General features: G+C 32.8%; 2 protein-coding genes across 5 annotated transcripts; both read right to left on the reverse strand.

Moving 5' to 3' along the window:
• Nucleotides 1-975: 975 nt before the first annotated feature.
• Nucleotides 976-4,061, reverse strand: LOC129873038 (endonuclease 1). 2 transcript variants are annotated; one of them, XM_055948028.1, is made up of 10 exons: nt 3,941-4,061; nt 3,588-3,644; nt 3,320-3,500; nt 3,100-3,207; nt 2,960-3,015; nt 2,786-2,869; nt 2,592-2,687; nt 1,849-1,913; nt 1,596-1,669; nt 976-1,485 (listed from the first exon to the last, which is right to left on the reverse strand). In XM_055948028.1, exons 2-10 carry the CDS (start codon nt 3,609-3,611, stop codon nt 1,358-1,360), a joined length of 816 nt encoding a protein of 271 aa, XP_055804003.1. In that variant the 5' UTR covers nt 3,612-3,644; nt 3,941-4,061; the 3' UTR covers nt 976-1,357. The 2 variants fall into 2 exon arrangements, with proteins under 2 accessions (XP_055804003.1, XP_055804002.1); XM_055948027.1 differs by lacking the exon at nt 3,941-4,061 and having other exon boundaries at nt 3,588-3,709.
• Nucleotides 3,751-10,031, reverse strand: LOC129873039 (endonuclease 4-like). 3 transcript variants are annotated; one of them, XM_055948030.1, is made up of 10 exons: nt 9,879-10,031; nt 9,653-9,789; nt 8,436-8,616; nt 8,031-8,138; nt 7,907-7,962; nt 6,708-6,791; nt 6,186-6,278; nt 5,391-5,452; nt 4,879-4,952; nt 3,751-4,246 (listed from the first exon to the last, which is right to left on the reverse strand). In XM_055948030.1, exons 2-10 carry the CDS (start codon nt 9,764-9,766, stop codon nt 4,128-4,130), a joined length of 891 nt encoding a protein of 296 aa, XP_055804005.1. In that variant the 5' UTR covers nt 9,767-9,789; nt 9,879-10,031; the 3' UTR covers nt 3,751-4,127. The 3 variants fall into 3 exon arrangements, with proteins under 3 accessions (XP_055804005.1, XP_055804004.1, XP_055804006.1); XM_055948029.1 differs by having other exon boundaries at nt 9,901-10,029; XM_055948031.1 differs by having other exon boundaries at nt 9,908-10,027.
• Nucleotides 10,032-13,430: the final 3,399 nt, after the last annotated feature.

Raw genomic sequence — 13,430 nt, forward strand, 5'->3', positions numbered from 1 at the left:
CAATATGTATTAAAACTGTATTATAAGTGTTCAGTGAATTTTTTTTTATTGCTATAGATGGTAAATATTTTCTTAATATTGTATATTTATGTAAGTTTTCCATTATTTTTTCTGTTTCTCTCTGTCATTTGTATTTTGATTTGACGTAAAATTTAATTAAAAAATAATTAAATTTGTGTTTATAAATATTTTTAAAAATATTTATTATTTGTATGGCTATAAAAAACTTTTAAAATTATAAATATGTCATAGTATTTATGTGAGTATAAAAACTTTTAATTAATATATCTCTTTTTAACGAATTAATAAAAATAATGTCAAACAAAATAAAATTGATAAAAATTGTTAATAAGTTGATTAAAAAAAAAGATAGTAAGTAATTTGCTACTACTAAATAGTACTATTAAATTACGTCGATAGTATAATAATTTTTATCTTGATAGTGTATGTAATTTAGTTTAGGTTAATTCCTTATTGTTATATTCTTTAATTACCCTTTACTTCTATTTTTGTCTTTTTATGGTGTGTTATAGTTATTCAATATCAGTGGAATATTCTGAAATTTCAGGGCCAAATTCTTTTAGGTGTTTGAAAACGAATTTTGTTCTCGAAGGTTTGATTTTTCTCATTTATTAATTATTATCAAATCAATTAATTAAAGCCATTGCATGTGCGCAAAATAGGAAAGCTCCTCTTCCTTTCTGTTAAATATATAAATAAATACAACAACAAAAATCTAGTGAAATCCACGGATCTGGAGAAGGTAAAGTGTACGCAGACCTTACTCCTAACAAGGTAGGACGACTGTTTTTGAGAGATCCTCGGCTCAAAAAAAGCATAAAAAGAGGTCAGATAAGGCTAAGGAGTTCAAAGCGTTATGGAAAAGTAAATAACGAATAACGCAAATAACGAAAGCGACACGGATAAAATAGAATAATCAAAATATAGAAAATAATAGAAAGATAATAACAGAAGTAAATATATAAATAAATACATAAATATATATCAAATTGTCAATAGCACGATACCTGACTTCACCAGACCATATATATCTAGTCCTTTCTTTGTTTGATTAGTATTACAAGTAATTAGAATTACAATTAATATTTCACCATTTGTATTGAAAGATAAGACAAGCTAAGTACATGTAATTACACTTTAAGTAACATCACTGTTGATAATTACAGGAAATTAAATACAACAACGAATTGTAAGACTGGTTAAATCAGACCACCAAGCTGTGTCTTCTTGGGTAATTTTATTTTTTTTAATTTTGTGTGTCAAACATTATATTAGCTAATATATGTTTTTTCATTATTTTATTAAAATTTATTTGGTATTGAATTTAATATTGCAATTAAGTTGCAGCAACTGAATCTTCTTCTTGAGAAACTCCAAAAACGTTGTTTAAAAGCATGGCTAATCGTACTCCACCTTGTGCTACTCGTTTCATCACTATTGGAAGTCTTGAATTAAAGTAATCATCTGGACAAATTAAAACAGATTAAATGTTAATTAAAACTGTCTTTCTTTTTCAAATTAATACTATTATTTTTCAAATTTATTTTTCCAAAATAATATTAATTTGTAAATACCTGATAAAGTTTCACCAGCTTCAACACCTTTGTATCCCCATTTGCATGCTATATTTATACTTTCCGTTGCAAACCTGGTAAATCACATCAACAATTAATCATTTTCTAAGGGTCAAGTGCCTGACATCGCTATTTAAGTCATAATCAAAGTATATATGTTTTTGTACATTTAGTCGTTTCAGAATCAACTTCTGACTTACATATTGAAGTTGAAAAAAATTTGAGTATGTACAGATTTAGGGTTACAACTCACTTGTTCACACAAGAAAAGACATTGCCACATTCTCTCCAAGAAGCAAGATCATCGGACCAAATTCCCTGAGAATGTATGTGCATTAATTAACCACACATATAACTACCTATGTCATATGACATAGTAATTTTAATCTAGGTTTAATGTATAGTCAATTTCATAAACTTGTCGGGATATTCCATAAAGACAAACAAACTAAGTCATGTATCAATTGAACACCTCAATTCCTAATAAAATGTTTCAATTTGACACTTTCCTGTTCAAATTTCAAAAAAACTTTTGCGTGTGTTTTCATTCATTTATTATACAGTTAAGTTAACCACATAAAATATGTCATCCCCTTAAGTATAAGCATCAACCTCCAATAGAAAATACCTAAGGTTTTATGGCTTATTGAGGCGAATACGTATAATTAATGAAGATGTCATATTTCCTATGAATACCATAAATGTTTTCGAAAATAGTTTTTTCGAATTTTGAACCGAAAAGTGTCTAATTAAAATACGTTATTAGGAGTCGAGGTGTTCAAATAAAACATGACTTAGAGCCCGTTTGGATTGGCTTATAAATTGCTGAAAATAAGTTTTTTTGAGTGTTTGACTGACCAACTTAAAGTCAATTTATGCTTAAAATAAGCCCCAAAAAATTCATTCAAACGTCTAAATAAAATATTGTGACAAGTTTAAGAGGCTGACTATGTACTAAGCCGTTAATCTATATGATGAAATTAATAAAGCTCTTACGTCAGTGAAGTTTCCTTCAATGTCTTCTTCAAGGAGATTTACATCCTTTGCATAGTAGTCTTTGGCAGCTGTTAGAATTATCTCTCTATCCCATACCTATAACATTATTTTTTTTATGAGGAAAATATACGTCGTTGATCATCTGAATGCATTAACTTTAAATCATGGATCGAGCTCAGTAGTTATATACTTACATGGTGCAAGTTTGATTTATGTCTAAACCAGCGCAAATCAATACTGTTTCCTCCAGCATCACTTGTAAAGCCAACATGCATTGGCTGAAATCACCAAAACAAGAAGGTAACAATTTTTTTAAAAAAAATAATCATACGTTGATTGCTATAGATTATTTAACGTTCAAAACATACTTGATGGATATCTCCCATGAAATGTGACAAGAACAGCAAGGCTTCTGTCATATTATCTGTAATTATTGATAAATTAAATGGCATAATAAGTGAATCACCTCATACATTATAAAAAATTTACTATTTAATTTGATTCTTACATCGACGATCGGAAGTCCCCTCTCTGTAGTGAGAGAGTTGAGTAGTAAAGTTCTGAATTGCACCAGCAACACACATATCCTTCACTCCATGTTGATCATGACAGTCCCCTTTTCATCATACAAAAGAACATTATGAGTTTTTGGACCAAGTCATATAATATTTTGGGATCAAATTGTGAAAAAAGAGAAAAGACATCTTTTTTTGATGCATTTGACTTACTTTCATAATCAAAGTTGCAAGCTTTATCTGGGGTATCAATGAAGTGTAGAGAGCTTGTCCACCTATACTTATACCAGTGCCGGACTTGGTCCGGCCACACACAGAGGGCCGATAAGTCGCCGTTAACATATTCTGGCAACAACATCTTGACTGCCTGAGCTGCCTCATTATTCAACAAGTCCTGTTTCCACATGCAATAGTTCTTATTATTTGAAGGGGAAAAAAAACATTTTTCAAATACATGTTGAATATCAAGAAATTCAAATACCTGCGCGATGCGACAAGTCATCATATGGCCCTCTTTGCTCCATGCTTCAACACCAGGCTGGTTGATAAAAGCAAGACAGAGAAAGAAAATAATGCTTAATAAAGTTGACCTCAACATCCTCAAAGAAGTTCTATAGCTTGACAGGTATCGAAAACCAGAAATATCCCACCAAAATTGGGCTTGTTCTATATATACAAATGGTTCTTAATGTGTACAAGATGAAGATTCCTCTTATCTTAAGTAAAATAGAGGTTGATTATCCAGAAAAGTAACGTACAGCATATTACAATATAATACAGCATCTATCACATGTAATGGACTAGTTGTACATCTAAAGGTATATTTTATTACACCTTTATAAATATAATAGTTGACTTATAAGGCACTTAAGTAGGTTTCAGTTCTTGGCGTGAGGGAAACTCCCAAGTTATAAAGGAAGTTGAATACATAGAGTGGACCCCTATCTGCGACTTCCTTCTGCAGCTTATCTTCATTGTATAGAGTGGACCCCTATCTGTGACTTCCTTCTGCAGTTTATCTTCATTGTGCAGCAACTGATGAGTTTTTAGTGAAAATTCGGTTGAGAACTTCGGCCAAGCGGACCCCACTTTGCGCCAACCTCTTCTCCACAACAGGAAGACGAGAGAGGAAGTAATCATCTGGGGAAAAAAACAGATACTCGAAGATTAGTAATATATTGAATACAATCTTGTGTAATATTTTGTGATGCACATGGAGGCTTTCTCTATGTCAGCTAATTATTATTACAGAAAGAACATAGCTGTACATATAGCTTGGTTTTCCATGTGTATTTTATAGGCAATTGATTTGTAGAGAAGATATGTTAAGAAAATGGATCCATCATCCATCTAAAGGCAAAGCAAGATCATGTAACAATAATGAAGAGATAAGGATGAAAACAAAATTACATATACACGTCGGTCTAATTATTATCAACCAGGCAATAGAAGATTTGCCAACATCACGTAACAGCATGTCCAATAATGGGTTGATCAGCATCTCGAGCTCAGTCATTACAGAACACAGCATAATTGAATGTTTTCTTCTGAATTTGGTGTTCTCGTAGTTAGAGTCACAAAGGAAAAGCTTCCGCTGATGACACTCAGATTAAGACGTGAAACTTGTTCATAAAGCAATTTTGTTTTTAACCTTTTCCTGATCTAATTAGATGATTAAGAGGGTTATCCAATATGAAAACATTATAAATGCCTAGCAGCTCGTTCAAATAAAAGCTAGAAAGTGAAATAAGACCACAGAGAACCAGTTTTACCTGTTAAAGTGCTTCCCGGGGTTGCATTTCTGTAGGCAAACTTGCAGGCCAAACGGACACTTTCAGAAGCATACCTGTAAAAACAAATTCCTCAAAATAGTGCATTGTTTTTATATATATGTACGTATGTATATATATAAACCACACCCGTTTAGTGCGAAATCGATAATCCTTGAAGACAATGACTCATTAATTAAATACAATTACGCATTAATATAAGGAAGCACAATATTCACATGGTTTAGTCAATTATACCTATGTCCATAACAAGATAAGAGTAGTTAACCAAATTACAGATACAAGAGAGTATAAAGCTAGAGTATCTATAATTAATCCAAAAATTAACCCAAGATACACATAATACACTCGCAAAGATACTCACTGAATATGTTTTCTAGTACTTAATACTTCAAAGATCAAAACACCTTAATCCACAAGGCAAAGAAAAAAGTGAGGGAGAAAGGTGTTGCCGGTTCCAAGGGACAAAAGGAAACGGAAAAGAATACACTTACAGGTCAGGACAAACCAGCTCCTTGCAATTTTCCCAAGATGGAGCATCATCGGACCATTCATCCTATTTAAAGATACAAGTATATAAATCATAAGCGATGATGGTAATAATGAGAACAGAAGAAATGACAGGATCAACAATTAAACTCTCTTTTCCTTGACAAATATCCCGAACACGATGTTTTCTCCAGGTCTTGATAAGCTAGTGAAAGAGTCATACTCAAACTGCTAGGTTTTGAGCTAAACAAATTCAAGAGTTAGTGCTATCTATACATCCAAAACATAAAGAAAATTGCACGAACTTGCAGTGTCATGGAAGCAACTCCCCTTAGAGATAGTGATTGAACATCCTTATAACCTTTTGAACATCCATTGTGTAACCTTCCTCTTATTTCTGGATAACAAAACATCATTTGGAAAGAAAGAGTTTTTTTAATTTAATTTTCTCCCCTAAACTATCTCACTTTACATAATACTGAAGAAAGATTTTCTATATAAGCTAGGAAAAACAATTTGTTACATCTTGCTGGGTCAGAAAGTGGAATCCATGTGAAGCAGATTTTGACTACAATTTCAGAGACTCAGTTTATGCTAAAAGCACGCAAATATTTTCTTTAAGAAAACAAAAGACAGTGAGATTCTTTACAATGAGCACTGTGGCACTGGAATGATGAAATACTCCCACAATATTCATGCACAATATTACAATTCCCAACATCACTTGAAGAAATGTAAAGTTCATATCTCTAACAAATAGATATGTAATACTGTGTACGAAGAAATCAACTAAAACTTACAGTGATGTTTCTCAGAAGAGCTTGTGTCATTAACATTATATCAGATTTGTAGTATGTCTTTAACGCAGATTCAATAATCATGGTATCCCATACCTGAAAAAGTTAAGTCAAGAGGTTACAGTGACTGTTTCTAATAGATATCTGATTTGTGCGTGGCTCACATTAAATAATTTAATGTTTCAAAATACACCCCTTCTCTTGTATGTATACAGTTTAAGATGTATATACTACTTCTCCAGTATTGTTTGACAGGTAAAGATAAGAAGAGGTAAACATGCTCAGAACTTGCCATTTGTTTTGAAAGTAGAGAAAAGTGGATACGTAATTTGAGAGTTAGAAAGAAGGCACTATCTAAATATATTTCAAATGAAAAGGACTATAAATGATAGACACTTTGTATAATTGATGGTAACATGAAGTAAATAAGTTTGCTCAAAGATGATACACTTCAACAATTTTGTTTAGTGATCCAAAAGAATGAGATCAGAATGACTTGATACTCAAAAGAAACGCACAACCTACATGGTGCAAATTAGTCTTCCTCCTGTACCAACGAACTATTATACTGTTTCCACCAAGATCTCCAGTGAAACCAACATGAAGAGGCTGCACACAGAAAAACAAAGTAAGATAAAATTAAATTTACCTTCCAGGACTTCCATTTTCTTTTCCTGATCACCACTCAAATTTAGATAGTTAAGAAACATCAAATATATATGCTGTACAAGCTTTGGATTTGATGAGGCCTGTCTCATGATCATATTTTCTTTATCAGTAATCCTGTCTTGTGATCATATTTCAGATATCCACATGACAAAATGCAAAGATACAACTGGTTTATAAAAAGATAATTGGTGAGAGACACACATACAAAAAAAGAAGATAAACTTGTTACGTGTCCTACAGGGCTTGGAATTTTTTCTCAAAAATCAAGCTTATCAGTCACATGCTTCCCAGACGACCAACTTTTACAAGAAAAGTTAATGATTGAAACAAGGTCCAAAACAACTGTTTTTGGAGGTTCTACTAAAAGTAGCTGGTCACTTGAGTACAAGGTTCAGGTGTCATTGAATGATGGAAGAACTTAGTCTATTGAAATAGACTGGACCTCCCTATTTCATGTCCAGCCAAGCACAATGCAGGTAATTAGAGAGCTGGTTTCGTAAGAGAAGCACAGAACTACAGAGGCAGAGGAGTTCCTTTGAAAAGAATATCAGCGTATAATAACATAGTCCTCGCAGTAGGAAATATCTCAATATTTAATTCGGAATTTCCATAACCAAAATAAATTTGGAGTGAGTGGGCCTCCAAAAAGGAGAGGGCATATATTTAGAGCATGGTACAACCACCCACTTAATCAGATTACATCGGTAAAAGGAAGCATATTACTCAGAAATGATGGCATTTCTAATGGTTCAATTCCATGTCCCGTGGATAACTCCCATCATTTATGCCTTTAGGCTGCCTAAATTAGACTCCCTTGGGGTGCGACCCTTTCCCAGACGAAGGATGCTTCGTGCACGCTACCCTTTTTTTTTATCTATAACAGAGGCATAGCAGTATGGACATTATTATTTAAGACTAAAAGAAGCTTATTCTTTAATCAAGTATTTAGGACTAAAAGAAACTTATAGTAGTAGTTCCAAACATTTATATGCAGACACATACATTTGTGTGTAATTATAGTTACATACACCAAGGTTCCAGGTAAGGTAGCTGACCTGATGTACGTCACCAACAAAATGAGACAAGAACATAAGTGCTTCAGTCAAATTGTCTGTCACTAGAAATAATTAGTTCCAGTACAATAAATGCATCAACAACACAGGGGGCAGTCTTCCTCACATTTTTCTGAATTCAAATCACTGTATCCCTGTGAAAGTTGAGTTGAGTAGTTGTATATTGCTCCCGTAACACACCTGTCCTTGTGCCCATGCCCATCATGGCAGTCTCCTATCAGAAAGTAGACCAAGGTTATTAATGGCTCAAAGCTAAGATACAAAAGTGCGTTAAAAGATTAATCTTAATATGCCATATCAGGGTTTATCGTTATAACAGAAAAAATGTCAACTATGAAATGCTGGATCAAGTGCAGTTGCTTTGGAGTCAGTGCACCAAGTAAACAGTAGAAAATGCAGACACGAGCTAGAAATCTTTTACCGTAATTCTCTTTTCATTTGATACCTAGGGAGTAAACTTGATACCAAAATGAATAGCTAACATGAATCAATTATATGTAGTGTCACTTACGGCAATATTTGTAATTGCACAAGAAATCAGGTGTGTCCACATAATGTAATGGAGAACTCCAGCGGTAGTGATAGTGGCGCCGAACCTCATCAGCCCAGGAGCAGATAGCTGCAAGATCACCTTCAGCTTGATCTGGGAGTAATACTTTGACTGCAGCCAAAGCATCTTCTGTTAGATATTCCTGAAAGACCCAAGAGATTCACATTAGCTTCCAAGAGAGAAGCTCGACCAATTTATTAATTTTATTTTGTCAGTCCTTTTCCATATGCTTGCTTCCACTCAAAGAAAAATATTAAAAACTTCACCTAATTTATAGTGCAGTGACAAACTTTAGATAAAATCTGTCAAAATTATAAATATGTCCACCATAACAAGTTTTTGGGAATGTCTCAATAGAATTTCAAGAATCTTCCTCTAGTACTGATACATAGACACCTTAACTTGGCCTCAACTGACAACTAAACACTCCAACTTTGAGGATGCAACCTATCTCTGTATTATGCCTTGATTAATTGAAGCACACAAAGAATATCTAATTTGAAAGCATTATGATTCGAAGTCACTATATAATTGCCAGATCAAGTTACCAAAATCAGATGATTCTATCTAACACTATGTAACGGATAGTACCATGAGCTTCCAAAGTAGTATGTCTGAGTTTCCATCAAACAACAGTGTAGTCCCAATTTCCTCTTTTATTTCTTTAGTACCCTAGTTTGTTAAGATGGTGATTTCTACAATGTCCTGCTGTTCCAGATTACTATTACACTCTTTATATTCAGTTGTAGCCACAATTTTAAAGCATTAATGAATGAAGGAAAGTCTTTTTTTTTCTCTATTTTGCTATTTTCATTTCTTTGTTTCCTTAAATCTTTGGTTTGGTTACTGAGACTTGTTCATTCCATTTCGGGTTGGCTAACGAATAGCTATATGCTACAATTCTGCAACAATGGATGCATACCCATAAAACCGCTCAAGAGACTTCAGCCAATGCCAAATAGGAAATCAGATAACTAGTCAACGCAAATTCTTGCAAGCAAGTACATAAAGATTCAATCTTTATGAATAAACCATACAAAGGGATCAAGATTAAGCACCCCATTATCCAAACATTCAATCTCTTCAAGAATTGACTCAGAAAATATACAGCTTAGCAGAACAGAAGAAAATGGTGAGCAAAAACTTCTTCTTTCTTTCAAAAAAAATACTTCATTTACCTCAGCAATTTTGCAGATAACATAGTGTCCTTCTTTTCCCCAACCAAGAATTTTTTGAACCATCATCAGAACAACAGCTAGTCTTACAAACCATTTGAGCTCAAACCCACCCATCTTTTCCAATCAAATTACACAAGCTGTAGAAAGAAAATCAAGAAAAGAAAATGAATTCTGTGTAGTTTAAAGGTACAAATACAGTAACAAAAAAAGAAAAATAAGTAAATACATAAATGAAAAATATATTGAACCAGTTACTAGGGAGTGCTTTTGGTGCTTCAAGATTCAAGAATGACAAGATATTTTTAGGTGGAATAAACCCTAGAAATGGTACTGAACTGAAGAGTAACAGATGTAGTATTATATATAATAAGAATCAAAAGTTGTTGAATTAAGAAACGCGGTAATTTCAAAATTCTATTATTTTAATACTAAGATAATATGTATTGGGTATTCAATTTCCAATTATGAATTTAAGGCCAAAACTATATTGTAAATTATGAGATTGCCATACTAAACGTGTCATTTTTAGTATGGTGTAAATCTATTCCAATCATGTACTATATTACTTGTCAAAAGAAATATATATAAAATATTATAAAGTATTATTAGTGGATGTTTGAAGGGAAGCCAGTAACTGTTAAAGTTGCTATCTTTTTTTATTATTATTATTAGTGGATGTTTCATTAATTAAATGAACCACTTAAATGGCCAAGTTGTCCACCTTTTGTCTTTGTCAATTCACACACAAAAATTTCTCAACTCTCTCTTTCTCTTACCGTCACTTTTTCTTGTTAATTTGATAAGTTAGTTTGTTTTATAACACGTTATCAGCACGAGTCTCTATCACTTTGAACTATTTTAAAAAGGTAACAAAATGGTAAGAATTTTATTTTCTTAAAATGTCGAATATCTCTAAACTTGAATTTGTTGCTCTTGATATATCTGGAAAATGCTACTCATCATGGGTATTAGATGCCGAAATACACCTAGAATATATGGGTTTGACAGACACCATCAAAGATGACAATATGACATATAGTCAAGACCGTGTCAAAGTCAGGATATTTCTCCGCCACCGTCTTGACGAGGGGTTAAAAACTTAAAATTGCAGTACCTCACATTAAAATACTCCCTTAAACTATGAAAGAATCTAAAAGAAAGATATAACCACCTAAAGTTGGTCATCCTTCCACAAGAACGTTATGATTGACTCAATTTGAGATTAATGGATTTTAAAAATATAATTAAATATAATTTTTCCTTGTTTGAAATTATAGCATAGTTAAATTTATGTGGAGAAGAAATCACTGAGCAAGACAAACTTGAAAAAACATACTCCACATTTCATCCCCAAATATGCTCCTGCAGCAGCAATATTGCGAAAAAAGTTTTAAGAAATATTCTGAATTACTTTCTCACCTTCTTATTGTTGAATGCCAAAACAAATTGTTAATTAAAAAAATCATGATAGTCGGCTCATTGGTTCTTTGTCACTCCCTGAAGTGAATCAGACAAATTATAACCAACGAGAAAGAGGTCATGGCCCAAGTCATTATTGTGGTCGAAGAAAAAATTATAATCATGATGTTCGGCTGGCACCGAGAAATGATCAGCAATATAAAAAGAAAAGTGAGAAGCAAGAAGCTATATCAAAGAAAAATTCAGAAAGTATATGTCATAGATGTGGAGGTATGGGGCATTGGTCACGGGTCTGCCAGTTGTCAAAATATCTGGTTCAACTATATCAAGCATCCTTGAAGAGAGCAGAAAATAATCCAGACACGAACTTTATCTCTGAAAATAATATTGAATGCATCTGGATGTAACTGATTTCTTCAATTTTCCAGAAGGAAATATAAATATTGATAAGCCTGATAATATTTAAATAATTTTCTTTTTATTTGTTTGTACTAAATAATATGTTTATATTTTTTTAATTCATGTAAATAAATAAAATTTGTGTAATGAGTCATGTTTTAATTATAATATTTACTTTATTTCTTTTAAAAGAAAAATATGGATGTGCCTCAAATTTTGTTTGGATCATTGATTAATCACGAGGATATTTATGTAATTGATAGTGGGACGACTCATGCCATTTTTAAAGACGAGAAATATTTTTCCTACTTTCTTTGAAGAAAAACAAATGTTACTATAATTTCTGATAATTCAAAAATTATTAAAGGCTCCCGAAGAGCTAATAGATTTCTGCCTAAGGGGACAAAATTGTTATAAAAGATGCACTGTTCTCTTCTAAATTTCCAAAAAACTTGTTAAATTTAAAGATATCCGCAGAAATAGATATCAGGTTGAGACACTAAATGAAGTGAATATTGAATACCTTGGTATAACCAAGAGTGTCTTAGGCAAAAATATATTTTGAAAAAATTACCAACTTTGTCATCTCACTTATATTATGCAGAAATTAGAGCAATTAAAGCACATTTGATCGTAAATCAGAAATTTACTGATCTAAATACATTTATGCTATAGCATGATCGAATAAGTCATCCTGGATCAATAATGATGAGACGGATTCTTAAAAATTCAACTAGACATTCGTTTAAGAACCTGAAGATTCGTACGAATGATGAATTTTCATGTGCTGCTTGTTATCAAGACAAATTAATTACCAGACCATCAACCTTGAAGATTGACATCGAATCTTCTGACTTTTTAGAGCGTATACATGGGGATATATATGGACATATTCATCCACCTAGTGGATTGTTCAGATATTTTATGGTCCTAATAGATGCATCATCAAGATGGTCTCATGCGTGCCTCTTATCATCTCGCAACCTGGCGTTTGCGAAGTTATTAGCACAAATAATAAGATTAAGGGCGCAATTTCCAGATTATCCAATTAAAGCTATTCGCCTTAAGAATGTTAGAGAATTTACATCCCAAGCTTTTAATGATTATTGCTATCAATTGGAATAAAAATTGAATATCCTGTTACTCATTTTCATACTCAAAATAGCCTTGCAGAGTCATTTATTAATAGCCTACAATTGATAGCAAGACCTTTACTTATGAAAATAAAATTGTCGATTACTGTTTAGGGTCATGCTATCTTACATGCAGCAGCACTTGTACGCCTCACACCGATAAGTTATAATAAATACTCTCCGTCATAATTAGTATTTAGTCATGAACCAAATATAGTCCATCTACAAATTTTTAGTTGTGCGGTATACGTGCCTGTAGCACTACCACAACATATAAAGATGGGCCCTCAACGAAGGTTGAGCATATATGTTGGGTTTGACTCATCCTCCATAATTCGCTACCTTGAACCGTTGACAGGAGACTTATTTACTATTCGATTTGCAGATTGCTAGATTTGATGAAACAACTTTCCCGTAATTAGGGGGAGAGAAAAACAAACCCGAAAGAGAAATTGCGTGGAAAGTTTCATCACTATCTCATTTTGATCCACGTACCCGCACATGTGAGCAGGAGGTCCAGAAGATCATCCACTTACAGAAAATAGCAAATCAAATGTCACATGCATTTATTGATTTGAAATGGATAACTAAGTCACATATCCCTACAGTGAATGCGCCTATCTGGACTGATGTTCCAAAAGGACCATCTACTATTATCATAGCTTCTGAATCTCAAACACGCTTGAAGCGTGGTAGATCATTGGGTTCAAAGGATAAAGATCCTAGAAAGAGAAGCGTGAGAAATAATAAAGATAATACTACAAAAGAACCACCTAAAGAAGGTCAAGATTTGAGTAATCCTGATATTCTTGAAGAAATCAGTGAAC

Source organism: Solanum dulcamara, chromosome 11 (assembly GCF_947179165.1).
Source record: "Solanum dulcamara chromosome 11, daSolDulc1.2, whole genome shotgun sequence".
Lineage (NCBI taxonomy): Eukaryota > Viridiplantae > Streptophyta > Magnoliopsida > Solanales > Solanaceae > Solanum > Solanum dulcamara.

Coding starts and splice junctions, on each gene's coding strand:
- LOC129873039 (XM_055948030.1), bottom strand. CDS start 9,766: ATGGGTGGGTTTGAGCTCAAATGGTTTGTAAGACTAGCTGTTGTTCTG. Junction 6,792..7,906: donor TTGTTGGTGACGTACATCAG/GTCAGCTACCTT, acceptor TTCTGTGTGCAG/CCTCTTCATGTTGGTTTCAC. Junction 4,247..4,878: donor CCCGGGAAGCACTTTAACAG/GTAAAACTGGTT, acceptor TTTTTTCCCCAG/ATGATTACTTCCTCTCTCGT.
- LOC129873038 (XM_055948027.1), bottom strand. CDS start 3,704: ATGTTGAGGTCAACTTTATTAAGCATTATTTTCTTTCTCTGTCTTGCT. Junction 3,016..3,099: donor GGGGACTTCCGATCGTCGAT/GTAAGAATCAAA, acceptor CAATAATTACAG/ATAATATGACAGAAGCCTTG. Junction 1,486..1,595: donor AGCTGGTGAAACTTTATCAG/GTATTTACAAAT, acceptor TAATTTGTCCAG/ATGATTACTTTAATTCAAGA.